The 13,890-nt window shown below is 47.0% G+C and overlaps 1 protein-coding gene across 1 annotated transcript; it reads right to left on the reverse strand.

Annotated features, from left to right (window-relative positions):
• Nucleotides 1–981: 981 nt before the first annotated feature.
• SLC6A4 (solute carrier family 6 member 4) lies at nt 982–10,976 on the reverse strand. The gene is given in 9 exon segments (XM_087702900.1): nt 982–1,089; nt 1,283–1,329; nt 1,332–1,416; nt 3,158–3,296; nt 5,608–5,815; nt 5,818–5,826; nt 8,387–8,521; nt 10,459–10,468; nt 10,470–10,976. Coding segments are annotated over 9 exon segments (1,191 nt in total). The 5' UTR covers nt 10,920–10,976.
• Between the last annotated feature and the right edge of the window lie 2,914 nt (nt 10,977–13,890).

Genomic DNA, 13,890 nt, shown 5'->3' on the forward strand with positions numbered 1-13,890 from the left:
CTATTCTACTCTACTCTACTCTAGTTTACTCCTGTCCAGTCTATTCTATTCTATTCTACTCTACTCTACTCTAGCCTACTCCAGTCTATTCTATTCTATTCTATTCTATTCTACTCCAGTCTACTCTACTCTATTCTATTCTAGTTTACCCCTGTTCAGTCTATTCTATTCTATTCTATTCTACTCTACTCTACTCTACTTACACTATTCTATTCTACTCTACTCTACTCTACTCCAGTCTATTCTATTCTATTCCAGTCTATTCTATTCTACTCTACTCTAGTTTACTCCTGTCCAGTCTATTCTATTCTATTCTATTCTATTCTATTCTATTCTACTCCAGTCTAGTCTACTCTACTCTACTCTATTCTATTCTAGTTTACCCCTGTTCAGTCTATTCTATTCTATTCTATTCTATTCTACTCTACTTACACTATTCTATTCTACTCTACTCTACTCCAGTCTATTCTATTCTATTCCAGTCTATTCTATTCTACTCTACTCTAGTTTACTCCTGTCCAGTCTATTCTATTCTATTCTACTCTACTCCAGTCTATTCTATTCTATTCTATTCTATTTTATTCTATTCTTTCCAAATTCTATTCGAGTCTATTCTAGTCTATTCTAGTCTAGTCTAATGCTATCCTATCTTATCCTATTCCAGGACTGCCCTAATCATTAGCAGTTATGTTTTCGATTTTTAATAATGTGTTTAAACCAAGTTCCAGGTTGATGCTAACATTGACAGGAGGTCCTCGACTTACGATCACAAAATTTCTGTCGCTAAGTTGTTAAGTGAGTTTTTGCCCCATTTTGTGACCTTTCTCGCCATTTTTGTTAACTGAATCACTGCAATTGCTAAGTTTGACCAACAGGTTAAGTGAATCTGGTTTCCCGGCTAATTCTGCTTGTCAGAAGGTCACAAAAGGGGGTCGCGTACCCTCTGGGAACACTGCGACCGTCGTAAATACGAGTCAGTTGTCAAGCGTCTGAATTTGGATCCCCATAGGGATGCCGCGACAGTTGTGAAGCGTGAAAAACTGGTCGTAAGTCACTCTTTTTCAGTGCCGTGATAGGTTCGGACGGTCGCTAAGCAAAATGCAGCAACAGTCGTAAGTGTGAAAAACCGGTCATAAGTCACTTTTTTCCCAGTGCCGTGGTAACTTCATGCAGTCTGTAAATGAAATCGTTGTAAGTGGGGGGGGGACTATCTGTATTATAAAAGGAGGCTCGGTTTTGATGGAATGATTGATTTACGACGGCGGTGGAGCCGTTGACTTACATGAGTGGTGAGGAGTTTAGGCCAATCGGGCTGCAGGTAGTAGAGGACCCCTTCCAGGCTCCAGGTAAGGTGGCTCCGCGGATCAAGAGGATGAGGAGGATGGCGTAAGGGAAGGTGGCCGTCACCCAGACCACCTGCGAGGGAGAAGCGGTGGAGAAGACATTGGCTGAAGAAGGTTGAGAAGGTGGAATCAAGGCTCTCCACTCAAGAATGGAAACTCAAGGTCCATCTGTCTGGTGGAGAAACCTCTCTGCTCTCGAACGAAGCTCCTCAGGCTTTACTACTTGTAGGATGGGGAGGTGTTCAAACTTGGCCTGGAAGACTTGTGGACTTCAACTCCCAGAATTCCCCAGCTGGGGAATTCTGGGAGTTGAAGTCCACAAGTCTTCAAGGGGCCGAAGATGGACACTCCCCCATGGTGTAAGACAAGACCTTCTTCTGCACTGAAGATGCTGTCCTGAGATGTGGAGGTTTTGAAGGAATTTGGGTTGGGGGCAAGTGGAGTTCGATGACTCACGTCTTGAGGGGTCAGTTTGGTTCTCAGGGGGACACATCCCCACCCCCCCCCCGATGGCAGCCCTTAGGCTGAAGTATCAAGAGGTGAGGTCCATGGATTGTTTGATCTTCACAGAGACATTGTCCAATTTAAATTGGACAACTATGGAGTTTTGAAGATTAGAAGGAAGGAAGAGGAGAAAGGGACAAAGAGGAGGAGGGAGGGAGGGAGAGAAGGGCAAAAGAGAAAAGGGGAAAGGAAAGAATGAAGGAAGGAAGGCAAGAAAGAGGAAGAGAAAAAGAGAAATGGAGGGAGAAAGATTAGAAGGAAGGAAGAGGAGAAGGAAGGGAGATGAGAAAGGGACAAAGGAGAAGGAAGGGAGGGAGGAAAGGGCAAAAGAGAAAAGGGGAAAGGAAAGAATGAATAAATGAAGACAGAAAGAGAAGAGAAAAAGAGGAAGGGAGGGAGGAAGATTAGAAGGAAGGAAGAGGAGAAGGATGGAAGAGGAGAAGGAAGGAAGATGAGAAAGGACAAGGAAAGGAAGGGAGGAAAGGGCAAAAGAGAAAAGGGGAAGGAAAGAAGGAATAATGAAGACAAGAAAGAGAAGAGAAAAAGAGAAAGGGAGGGAGGAAGATTAGAAGGAAGAGGAGACGGAAGGGAGATGAGAAAGGGACAAAGGAAAGGAAGGGAGGGAGGGAGGAAAGGGCAAAAGAGAAAGGGGAAGGAAGGAAGGAATAAATGAAGACAAGAAAGAGAAGGAAAAAAGAAACGGAGGGAGGAAGATTAGAAGGAAGGAAGAGGAGAAGGAAGAGGAGAAAAGGACAAAGAGGAGAAGAAAGGGAGGCAGGGAGGTAGGGAGGAAAGGGGAAAGAGGAAAGGAGGGAAAGAAAGAATAATTGAAGGATGGAAAGAAGCAAACAAGAGAAAGGAATAAAATGAGAGAGAGAAAAAGAAAATGAGAAAGGGAAAGGGCAAAGAAGAGAAGAGGAGGAAAGGAGGAAAGGAAGGAAGGAAAAATGGGAAAGGAAAAAAGGGAAGGAGGGAAGGAATGAAAAGGGAAAAAGAAGAAGTGGAGAAGGAAGAAAGAAAGGAAACGGAATTGTTCCATTTCTGGACAGATATCATATCAGACCATAACTGGGTGGAAGGCCAAGGAAGGCCCAGACCTGCCCAATGGCTTTCAGCCAATCCCTGCCCCCTCCTCAGCCTCCAGAAACCCCCTCCTCATCTTTCTTTTTTTGGGGGGGGGGGGTGTTCTTTGTCACATGACCCAGAAGAAGAAAAAAACAGACTGGTGTTTTTTTGGACCCCCAAAGTCCAGTCCTCCTCTTCCTCCCTCCGTCTCCTCCATCCCCCTTCTTCTCCTCCTCCTCCTTCACCTTCCCAGATGTTTTGACTCCTTTCCAGATGCTGAAGTAGACGATGGTGAAGATGAAGAGCAGGCAGAGGGTGAGCTGCCAGCTGATGCCCCCCAGGTCCTCCAGGCCCTTCGCGCGATGCAGCTGCAGGACGTGGCGGCTGAAAGGGAGGAGCAGAGACAGGGGAGGGGGGCTCTGGGTCAGCATCCGACTCCTCCAAAGGGGGGAAGGAGGGAGGGAAGGAAAAAAGAAAGGAGGAGGGAGGGAAGGAAGGAAGGAAAGAGGGAGGGAGAGGAAGAAAAAGGGAGAGGAGGGAGGGAAGGAAGAGAAGAGAGGAAGGGAAGGAGGAGAGGAGAAGGGAGAGAGGGAAAGAAGGAAGGGAGGGCAGGGAAGGAAGGAAGGAGGCAGGGAGAAAAGGAAGGAAGGAAGAAGGAAAGGGAGGGAGAGGAGGAAAAAGGGAGAGGAGAGAGGGAAGGAAGAGAAGAGAGGAAGGGAAGGAGGAGAGGAGAAGGGAGAGAGGGAAAGAAGGAAGGAAGGGCAGGGAGGGAAGGAAGGAAGGAGGGAGGGAGAAAAGGAAGGAAGGAAGGAAGGAAGGAAGGAAAGAGGGAGGGAGAGGAGGAAAAAGGGAGAGGATGGAGGAAAGGAAGAGAAGAGAGGAAGGGAAGGAGGAAGAGGAAAGGAGAGAGGGAAAGAAGGAAGGAAGGACAGGGGGAAGGAAGGAGGGAGGGAGAAAAGGAAGGAAGGAAGGAAAGGGAGGGAGAGGAGGGAAAAGGGAGAGGAGAGAGGGAAGGAAGAGAAGAGAGGAAGGGAAGGAGGAGAGGAGAAGGGAGAGAGGGAAAGAAGGAAGGAAGGGCAGGAAGGAAGGAAGGAGGGAGGGAGAGAGAAAGGGAAGGAAGGAAGGAAAGAGGGAGGGAGAGGAGGAAAAAGGGAGAGGATGGAGGAAAGGAAGAGAAGAGAGGAAGGGAAGGAAGAGAGGAGAAGGAGAGAGGGAAAGAAGGAAGGAAGGCAGGGAAGGAAGGAGGGAGGGAGGGAGAAAAGGAAGGAAGGAAGGAAGGAAGGAAGGAAAGAGGGAGGGAGAGGAGGAAAAAGGGAGAGGAGGGAGGAAAGGAAGGGAAGAGGGGAAGGGAAGGAGGAGAGGAGAAGGGAGAGAGGGAAAGAAGGAAGGAAGGGAGGGAGGGAAGGAAGGAAGGAGGAGGGAGAAAAGGAAGGAAGGAAGGAAGGAAAGAGGGAGGGAGAGGAGGAAAAAGGGAGAGGATGGAGGAAAGGAAGAGAGAGAGGAAGGGAAAGGAAGGAGAGGAGAAGGAGAGAGGGAAAGAGGAAGGTGGAAGGAGGGAGGAGGGAGAAAGGAAGGAAGGAAGGAAGGAAGGAAGGAACGAGGGAGGGAGGAGGAAAAAGGGAGAGGATGGAGGAAAGGAAGGAAGAGAGAGGAGGGAAGGAGAAGAGGAGAAGGGGAGAGAGGGAAAGAAGGAAGGAAGGGCAGGGAGGGAAGGAAGGAAGGAGGGAGGGGAGAAAAGGAAAGAAGGAAGGAAGGAAAGAGGGAGGGAGAGGGGAAAAGGGAGAGGATGGAGGAAAGGAAGAGAAGAGAGGAAGGGAAGGAAGAGAGGAGAAGGGAGAGAGGGAAAGAAGGAAGGAAGGGCAGGGAAGGAAGGAGGGAGGGGAGGGAGAAAAGGAAGGAAGGAAGGAAGGAAGGAAGGAACGAGGGAGGGAGAGGAGGAAAAAGGGAGAGGATGGAGGAAAGGAAGAGAAGAGAGGAAGGGAAGGAGAAGAGGAGAAGGGAGAGAGGGAAAGAAGGAAGGAAGGGCAGGGAAGGAAGGGAGGGAGGGAGGGAGAAAAGGAAGGAAGGAAGGAAGGAAAGAGGGAGGGAGAGGAGGAAAAAGGGAGAGGATGGAGGAAAGGAAGAGGAAGAGAGGAAGGGAAGGAGGAGAGGAGAAGGGAGAGAGGGAAAGAAGGAAAGGAAGGGCAGGAAGGGAAGGAAGGAGGGAGGGAGAAAAGGAAGGAAGGAAGGAAGTTCTATGCAGTACTATGGAAACTCTCTCCTTACTTCCAGGTTGAATTATCCCTCTGACCAACTTCCATTCCTTGCCCTCCATCCCTCCTTTCTTTCCTTCTTTCCTTTCTTTCCTTTTCTCTTTTTATTTCCCTCCCTCCGTCCTTCCCCTCCTTCCTTCCTCTTTCTCCTTCTTTCCTTCTTTGGAGAACCATAGACTATCAGCATTGGAAGGGACCTCGGAAGGTCTTCTAGCCCAACCCCCGCTCGAGCAGGAGACCCTGCACCAGGGGCCGGGTGTGAGCGTGTGTGTTCCAACTGGGGGAGCCTGGCTTCCTGTCGTTCTCCCCCCCCCGAACCGGCTGGGAAACATGGGTTTCCAGCCAGGGAACCCTGCCCTTTGGGGGCCCCACTCCGCTGCCCATCGTCCACGCCTCCCTTCCCCTCTTCCCGGCCGTCCCTCTTTCCACTTACATGCACTTACGTATAGAATTCTTCGGCCGGCGAGGTGGAGTTGGCCGTCCAGGCGATGCTCTGGTTGTCGAAGTAATTCAGGCAGTTGGGGGTGTTCCAGCTGTTCTGGCAGCTGACCCAGGGCAGCTCCCGGCGGAAGGAGGAGACGAGGTAATACAGAGCCCAGGCCATGATGGTGTTGTAGTAGGAGGCCACGTAGAAGGCGATGATGCAGATGCGTAGCCGATGCCTGCAGAGAGGAGGAAGGAGAAGGAGGCGGCTTTCCTGTTGGTTTCTTCCACCCAAACACAGGCGGGGAAATCTGAGACTCCCCCCCCCTTTTTTTAACCACCGGTTCTGTGGGCGTGGCTTGGTGGTGGTGGTGGTGGTGGGGTCATGGGACTGGGTGGGCGTGTCTATGTAGTCATGTGACTGGGGGATCGAAAGAAAGAAAGAAACTCTAGGCGGAGCAGGGGGTCGGACTAGATGACCTCTAGGTCCCTTCCTCTGAAGCTGCGTCTAGTGCAAGAGTTGTAGTCCTTCCTTCCTCTCCTTTTTGCCTCCCTCCCTCCTTTTTCTTTCTCTTTCTATCTTTCTTTTTCTCTCTCTGCCTTTCTCTCTGTCTGTCTCTCTCCCTTTTTCTTCCTTTTTCTTTCTTCCTTCTTTCTTTCTCTCTCTCTCTCTTTTCTTCCTTTCTCTTTCTTTCTCTTTCTCTTTCTCTCTCTCTTTTTCTTTCTTTTCTTCCTTCCTTTCTTTCTTCCTTTCTCTTTTCTTCCTTTCTTTCTTTCTCTCTCTTTCTTTCTCTTTCTTCCTTTCTCTTTCTTTCTCTTTCTCTCTCTCTTTCTTTCTTTTCTTTCTTCTTTCTTTTGTTCTCTCTCTCTTTCTTCCTTTCTCTTTCTTTCTCTTTCTCTCTTTCTTTCTTTCTTCTCTTTCTTTCTTTCTTTCTTTCTTTCTTTCTCTCTTTCTTTTTTTCTCTTTCTTTCTCTTTCTCTCTCTCTCTCTCTTTCTTTTCTTTCTTTCTTTCTCTCTTTCTTCTTTCTTTTTCTTTCTCTTTCTCTCTCTCTTTCTTTTCTTTCTTTCTTTTCTTTCTTTCTTTTTCTTCTTTCTTTCTTTCTTTCTTTCTCAGCACCCCCACACCTCCCCATCTTTGGCCTAAAAATGATAAAATGATAAAATGATAAAACGATAAAACGATAAAATGATAATAAAATGATAAAATAAAATAAAAAATAAAAAAATAAAAATAAAATGAAATAATAAAATAAGGCAAAGCAAAGCAAATTCTCAAGGAGAAAAGGGCACTGCGCCCGCACTGACCAGGGGAAGCCATTAGGACCTCAACTAGCAAGCCCCCTCCCCTGCAGTTGGGTCGTTGGGTGGTGGAATGTCTGTAGGAAAACCCCTAATCTCAGAGAGCACAAAGGACCCCACAGCCCTCCTCTTCCCCTTCCTCCTCCTCCTCCTCAACTCACCCACCCATTCCTTCCAGCACTGATAATGCTACCTAGCTGGGGGATGAAACAACTGCAAGAAAACTATCACCACTCAGAGACCCCACAGTTGTTTCCTTCCCTCCTCCTCCTCCTTTCTGCAAACCCCGCTTCCTTGTAGGACTGATGCTGTTACCTAGTTGGGTCATGAAATGTCTTTAAAAAAAACGCCAAGCTCAGAGAGCACCAAGGAGCTCACAGTCACTGTCCTCCCCGCTCCCCCTCCTCCCTCCACTTCTCCACAAACCCCCTTCCTTCTAGCACTGATGATGCTACCTAGTTGGGTGATGAAACATCTGCAAGAAAACCCCCAAGCTCAGAGAGCAACAAGGATCCCACAGTCATCTTCTCCTCCTACTCAAATCCCCCTTCCTTCAATCACTGATGAAGTTACTTAGCAGGGTCCTGAAATGTCTGCAAGAAAACCCACAAGCTCAGAGAACATCAAGGACCCCACAGTCGCTGCCCTCCTCCTCCCTCCTCCTCCTCCTCCTCCTCCTCCTCCTCCTCCTCCTCCTCCTCCTCCTCCTCCTCCTCCTCCAAAACCCCATTCCCCTCTAGCACTGATGCTGTTACCTAGTTGGGTAATTAAATGTCTCCAAGAAAACAACCCAACTTCAGAGAGCACCAAGGACCCCACTGTTCTCCTCCTCCTCCTCCTCCTCCTCCTTCTCTTTCTCCTCCTCCTCCTCCTCTCCACAAACCCCTTTTCCTTCTAGCACTGATGATGTTACCTGGATGGGTCATGAAACGCCTGCAAGGAAACCGCCCAGCTCAGAGATCACTAAGGACCCCACTCTCTTCCTCCTCCTCCTCCTCCTCCTCCTCCTCCCCTCCTCCTCCTCCTCCTCCTCCTCCTCCTCCTCCTCTTTGCAAACCCCCTCCCTTCTAGCACTGATGTTGTTACCTAGTTGGGTCATGAAACGCCTGCAAGGAAACCGCCCAGCTCAGAGAGCACTAAGGACCCCACTCTCTTCCTCCTCCTCCTCCTCCTCCTCCTCCTCCTCCTCCTCCTCCTCCTCCTCCTCCTCCTCCTCCCTCCTCTCCTTCTCCTCCTCCTCCTCTTCCTCCTCCTCCTCTCCACAAACCCCTTTTCCTTCTAGCACTGATGATGTTACCTGGATGGGTTATGAAACGCCTGCAAGGAAACCACCCAGCTCAGAGAGCACTAAGGACCTCCCCGTTCAACCCTGAGCCACAGAGATTATCTCCTCTTGGAGATAATCTTCCCACTCGTGGGATTATCTTCCCACTCTTTTCTGCACTCACCCCCCTGCCCCGCATCCCATAATACCCCCAGCCCCTGCTCCCCTGAATTACCTTTGAAGATGGGGCAGATCTTCCTCCATACGGAGATGCAGCCGTGGCGGTGATACTGTCCCAGCGCCAGCTCCATGTAGAAGAGAGGGATGCCGCCGAAGATGGCCATGATGGTGTAGGGTATGAGGAAGGCCCCTAGGCGGAAGGACAGGATTAGGAGGGGGTTGGACTAGAAGACCTCCAGGGTCCCCTTCCAACGCCCTTATTCTGTACTGCAAACACAGGTAGTCCTCAATTTACACCCGTTTACTTGGGGACCATCCAAAGGTACAGTGGAACTGAAAAAAAATGACTTATGGCCATTTTTCAGAGTTACGAACTTTGTAGAAAGGGTATCAAACTCTTATTGAGGGCCACATCAAGGTTGTGTTTAACCTCGGTGGCTGGAGATGGTTGTGATCGTGCTGGGCATTCGACACTTTTTATTTCTACATTTATTAAGAATAGAATACAATAGCAGAGTTGGAAGGGACCTTGGAGGTCCTCTAGTCCAACCCCCTGCCTAGGCAGGAAACCCTATACCGTTTCAGACAAATGGCTATCCAGCATCTTCTTAAAGACTTCCAGTGTTGGGGCATTCACAACTTCTGGAGGCAACTTCTGTTCCACTGATTCATTGTTCTCACTGTCAGGAAATTCCTCCTCAGTTCTAAGTTGCTTCTCTCCTTGATTAGTTTCCACCCATTGCTTCTTGTTCTGCCCTCAGGTGCCCTGGAGAATAGCTTGACTCCCTCTTCTTTGTGGCAACCCCTGAGATATCGGAGCATTGCTATCATGTCTCCCCTAGTCCTTTTCATTAATACAATTACAGTACAATACAATACAATAGCAGAGTTGGAAGGGGCCTTGGAGGTCTTCTAGTCCAACCTGCTGCCTAGGCAGGAAACCCTATTCCGTTCCAGACAAATGGCTATCCAACATCTTCTTAAAGACTCCCAGTGTTGGGGCATCCACAACTTCTGGAGGCAACTTCTGTTCCACTGATTGATTGTTCTAACTGTCAGGAAATTCCTCCTCAGTTCTAAGTTGCTTCTCTCCTAGATTAGTTTCCACCCATTGCTTCTTGTTCTGCCCTCAGATGCTTTGGAGAATAGCTTGACTCCCTCTTCTTTGGGGCAACCCCTGAGATATTGGAAGGCTGCTATCATGTCTCCCTTAGTCCTTCTTTTCATTAAACCAGCCATGCCCAGTTCCTGCAACCGTTCTTCATATGTTTTAGCCTTATCATTTTATACCCCATTGTTTAATACTCAATTGCTTTTCCAGGCAGAAAAGCTATTTATACTATTGTATTTTTTATTAATCAACTAATAATAAAAAATACCACCGCATAAATAACATGATAATACAAGACCTAACAGGTATATTTCCAGGATAGTAGAGAGAAATGTCTGTCAATTCAGAAAAAAATTGTTGAAGGACAAAGAAGAGGAGATAGGAGGGGAATTGGCAAGGAACAGAGATGAGAAACAAGAAATAGAAAAAGAAAGAAAAAATTAAACACCAGTTAGGCAACGCGATTGAGATTTACAGAGGCATAGAACCAAGGTGGCGAGAGTGGTTAGGGTGCAGTACTGCAGGCCACTTCAGCTGACTGTTATCTGCAGTTCAGCGGTTCTAATCTTCTGACTACTAAACAAACGAGTAGTAAGGCTAACTCAGAGACGAATAACTTAACTTTAAGTTTAATGGAAAGAAGGACTAGGGGAGACATGACAGCAGCCTTCTAATATCTCAGGGGTTGCCCCAAAGAAGAGGGAGTCAAGCTATTCTCCAAGGCACCTGAGGGCAGGACAAGAAGCAATGGGTGGAAACTAATCAAGGAGAGAAGCAACTTAGAACTGAGGAGAAACTTCCTGACAGTGAGAACAAATGAATCAGTGGAACAGAAGTTGCCTCCAGAAGTTGTGGGTGCTTCATCACGGGGGGGCTTTTAAAAAGAGATTGGACAACCGTTCTCCATGATAGTTTAGGATCCCCTGCCTGAACAGGGGGCTAGACTAGAAGACCTCCGAGGTCCCTTCCACCTCCATTCCTCTACCTTCAATGGCCTTTCAAGCCCTGGAACTCACCTCCTCCATTTTTGGTAACATATGTACGGGAAGCGCCAAACGTTACCCAAATCCACCGCGTAGCCGATGACCGAGAGGAGGAAGTCCATTTTTTTACTCCAGGTTTCCCTCTCCCGCTGTTCCGCCAAGGGCAGTTGAGGTCCTGCCACCACGAAGGTGGCGGTGGTCGGCGGGCCAGGGGAGGGCCCAGAGGGCAGGGCCAGGGGCTCTCCTGCCGCCTTGCCAACCCCGAGCGGGCTCTGGGCTCCGGAGAAGCCGTTGGAGACCGGACTGGTGGCCCGGTTTTCCCCGTGGCTGGCTGGGTTGGGTTTCTGGAGCCCATCGGTCAGTTCCAAGGTGGCCTCGCTCCCTTTGTCCAGGAGATGCCGGTTCTCCATGCAATCGCTTCCATCTTTGCAGTCCGAAGGCCCCTTCGGGGAGGGGAGAGCCCGGGTCTCTCCCTTGGAGACTGTGTCCTCCATCCCACTGGTTAGAAGACCCCCGTCCACTTGTCCATGGGCCGCTGGCTGCAGGTGGTCTGGAGACCCCGACTCCACCCTAGGAGAGGCTGGTAAACACACGGCGCCTGTTGCTGCTGTCGCGGAGACAAAACACAGACAGAGGTTATTACACCACCTACAACCACAACCTTTCCGTGGCTAAGCAAGGCGGCGGGTTCCGTCCCGTTTTACGACCTTGGTTGCCGATGTCATTAATTGAATTGTTGCCGTTTGTTAAGGTAGTCAACTGGCTGTTAAGTGAAGTTAAGCTTCATCCCTGGAGGCTTTCAAGAAGAGACTGGACTGTCACTTGCCTGAAATATTATTGGGTCTCTTGCTTGAGCAGGGGGTTGGACTAGAAGACCTCTAAGGTCCCTTCCAGCTCTTTTATTCTTCCTTCCTTCCTTCCTTCCTTCCTTTCCCTGGAGGTTTTTAAGAAGAGACTGAACAGCCACCTATCTGAATTGGTATAGGGTCTCCTGTTTGAGCAGGGGGTTGGACTAGAAGACCTCCAAGATCCCTTCTCCAGCTCTGTTATTCTTCCTTCCTTCCTTCCTTCCTTCCTTCCTTCCTTCCTTCCTTCCTTCCTTCCTTCCTTCCTTCCTTCCTTCCTTCCTTCCTTCCTTTCCCTGGAGGCTTTCAAGAAGAGACTGGACTGTCACTTGCCTGAAATATTATTGGGTCTCCTATTTGAGCAGGGGGTTGGACTAGAAGACCTCTAAGGTCCCTTCCAGCTTTTTTATTCTTCCTTCCTTCCTTCCTTCCTTCCTTCCTTCCTTCCTTCCTTCCTTCCTTCCTTCCTTCCTTCCTTCCTTCCTTCCTTTCCCTGGAGGCTTTCAAGAAGAGACTGAACTGTCACTTGCCTGAAATATTATTGGGTCTCCTGTTTGAGCAGGGGGTTGGACTAGAAGACCTCCAAGGTCCCTTCTCCAGCTCTACTCTGATTCTGAATCTGGCTTCCCCGTGGTCTTTGCTCACCAGAAGGTCACAATCACATTACCCCCAGGATACAGCGACCATCATAACTGCGAGTCAGTGGTCCAGCGTTCTGAATCTCAATCACGTGACCGTGGGGGGGGGGATGCTGTAACAGTCATAAGTATGAAAAAACGGTCGTAAGTCCCTTTTTGGAGTGTCATTGATTGCTTTGAACGGTCATGAAAGTCAACAACTGTCAAACTATTCACTATTCACTGCCTTCCTATTACTCTTAATCTTCTGGTTGTTCCTATCCCCCACCTCCTCCCACTTATGACTGCAGGACTGAAACTTTGTGGCTTGAATCCTTCCGATTGATATGGATATTGATTGTTCCCTGATTGCTTATTTGTCCCCTGCGACTCTCATTAAGTGCTGCACCTTATGACTCTTGACCAAGGTTAACTTTTTCTTTTTAATGTACACGGAGAATATCTGCACCAAAGGCAAATTCCTTGCGTGTCCAATCTCACTTGGGCCAATCAAGAATTCTATTCTATTCCCTTATTTCCTATTCTGTATTCTATCCTATTCCATTCCATTCCATTTCCTATCCTATCCTATTCCAGTCCATTCCATTCCATATTGTATTGTATTCCATTCCATTCCATATTTTATTCTATTCTGTTCTGTTCTGTTCTGTTCCGTTCCATTCCATTCCATATTCTATTCTATTCCATTCCATTCAATTCCATTCCATATTTTATTCTATTCTGTTCTGTTCCGTTCCGTTCCGTTCCATTCCATATTCTATTCTATTCTATTCCATTCCATTCCATTCCATATTTTATCCTATTCTATTCTGTTCCATTCCATTCCACTCCATATTCTATTCCATTCTATTCCATTCCATTCCATATTTTATTCTATTCTATTCTATTCTGTTCCATTCCATATTCCATTCCATTCCATATTCTATTCTATTCTATTCCATTCCATTCAATTCCATTCCATTCCATATTTTATTCTATTCTGTTCTGTTCCGTTCCATTCCATTCCATTCCATATTCTATTCTATTCTATTCCATTCCATTCAATTCCATTCCATATTTTATTCTATTCTGTTCCATTCCACTCCATATTCTATTCCATTCTATTCCATTCCATTCCATTCCATATTTTATTCTATTCTATTCTGTTCCATTCCATATTCCATTCCATTCCATATTTTATTCTATTCTATTCTGTTCCATTCCATTCCAGTCTAGTCTAGTCTAGTCCAGTCCAGTCTAGTCCAGTCCAGTCCAGACAATATTCTATTCCATTCCATTCCATAATCTATTCTGTTCCATTCCATTCCATTCCATATTTTATTCCATTCTATATTCCATATTTTATCCCATTCCATATTCTATTCTATTTTAGTCCATTCCATTCCATATTTTATTCCATTCTATTCCAAATTCCATTCTATTCTATTCTATTCTATTCTATTCAGGGAGCTGACTCAGCCTATGGTGTGCTTGATACAGCAGAGAGGTCAAAAAAGTCAAGATGGCGGCTTCAGTTGGACTGTTGTAGTTTTAATTTTACCCTCCACTGTAGATGTTCCTGCAGTGAAGGGTAATAAAAGATAAGAGATAATAAAAACGTCATCTCGTGTTTTTTGCCACTTCTCCAAGCAGGGGAAAATGTAACTACAGCTTTGTTTTTTGTTTTTTTAAATTGCAATTAAGTCAGCAATCTCTTCATTCTCCATAAACAGAGGAAGAATCAAGAAAGCTGAGGTTTTCTTTTGTTGGCTTTATTAACTTTATCTTTCCTTTCTCTTTAGCTTAGAAGAGAACAAAACGGAACAGAACAGAACAGAAGAGACTATGGAAATAGAATAGAAAAATAGAATATAAGAACAGAACAGAATATGGAAATAATAGAATAGAAAATAGAATAGAATAGAACAGAACAGAACAGAATATGGAAATAATAGAATAGAAAATAGAGTAGAAAATAGAGTAGAATAGAGAATAGAATAGAG

The sequence above is a fragment of the Thamnophis sirtalis genome, unplaced genomic scaffold (genome assembly GCF_051295495.1).
Source record: "Thamnophis sirtalis isolate CommonGarterSnake01/CBP01778 unplaced genomic scaffold, rThaSir2_p1.2 scaffold_17, whole genome shotgun sequence".
Lineage (NCBI taxonomy): Eukaryota > Metazoa > Chordata > Lepidosauria > Squamata > Natricidae > Thamnophis > Thamnophis sirtalis.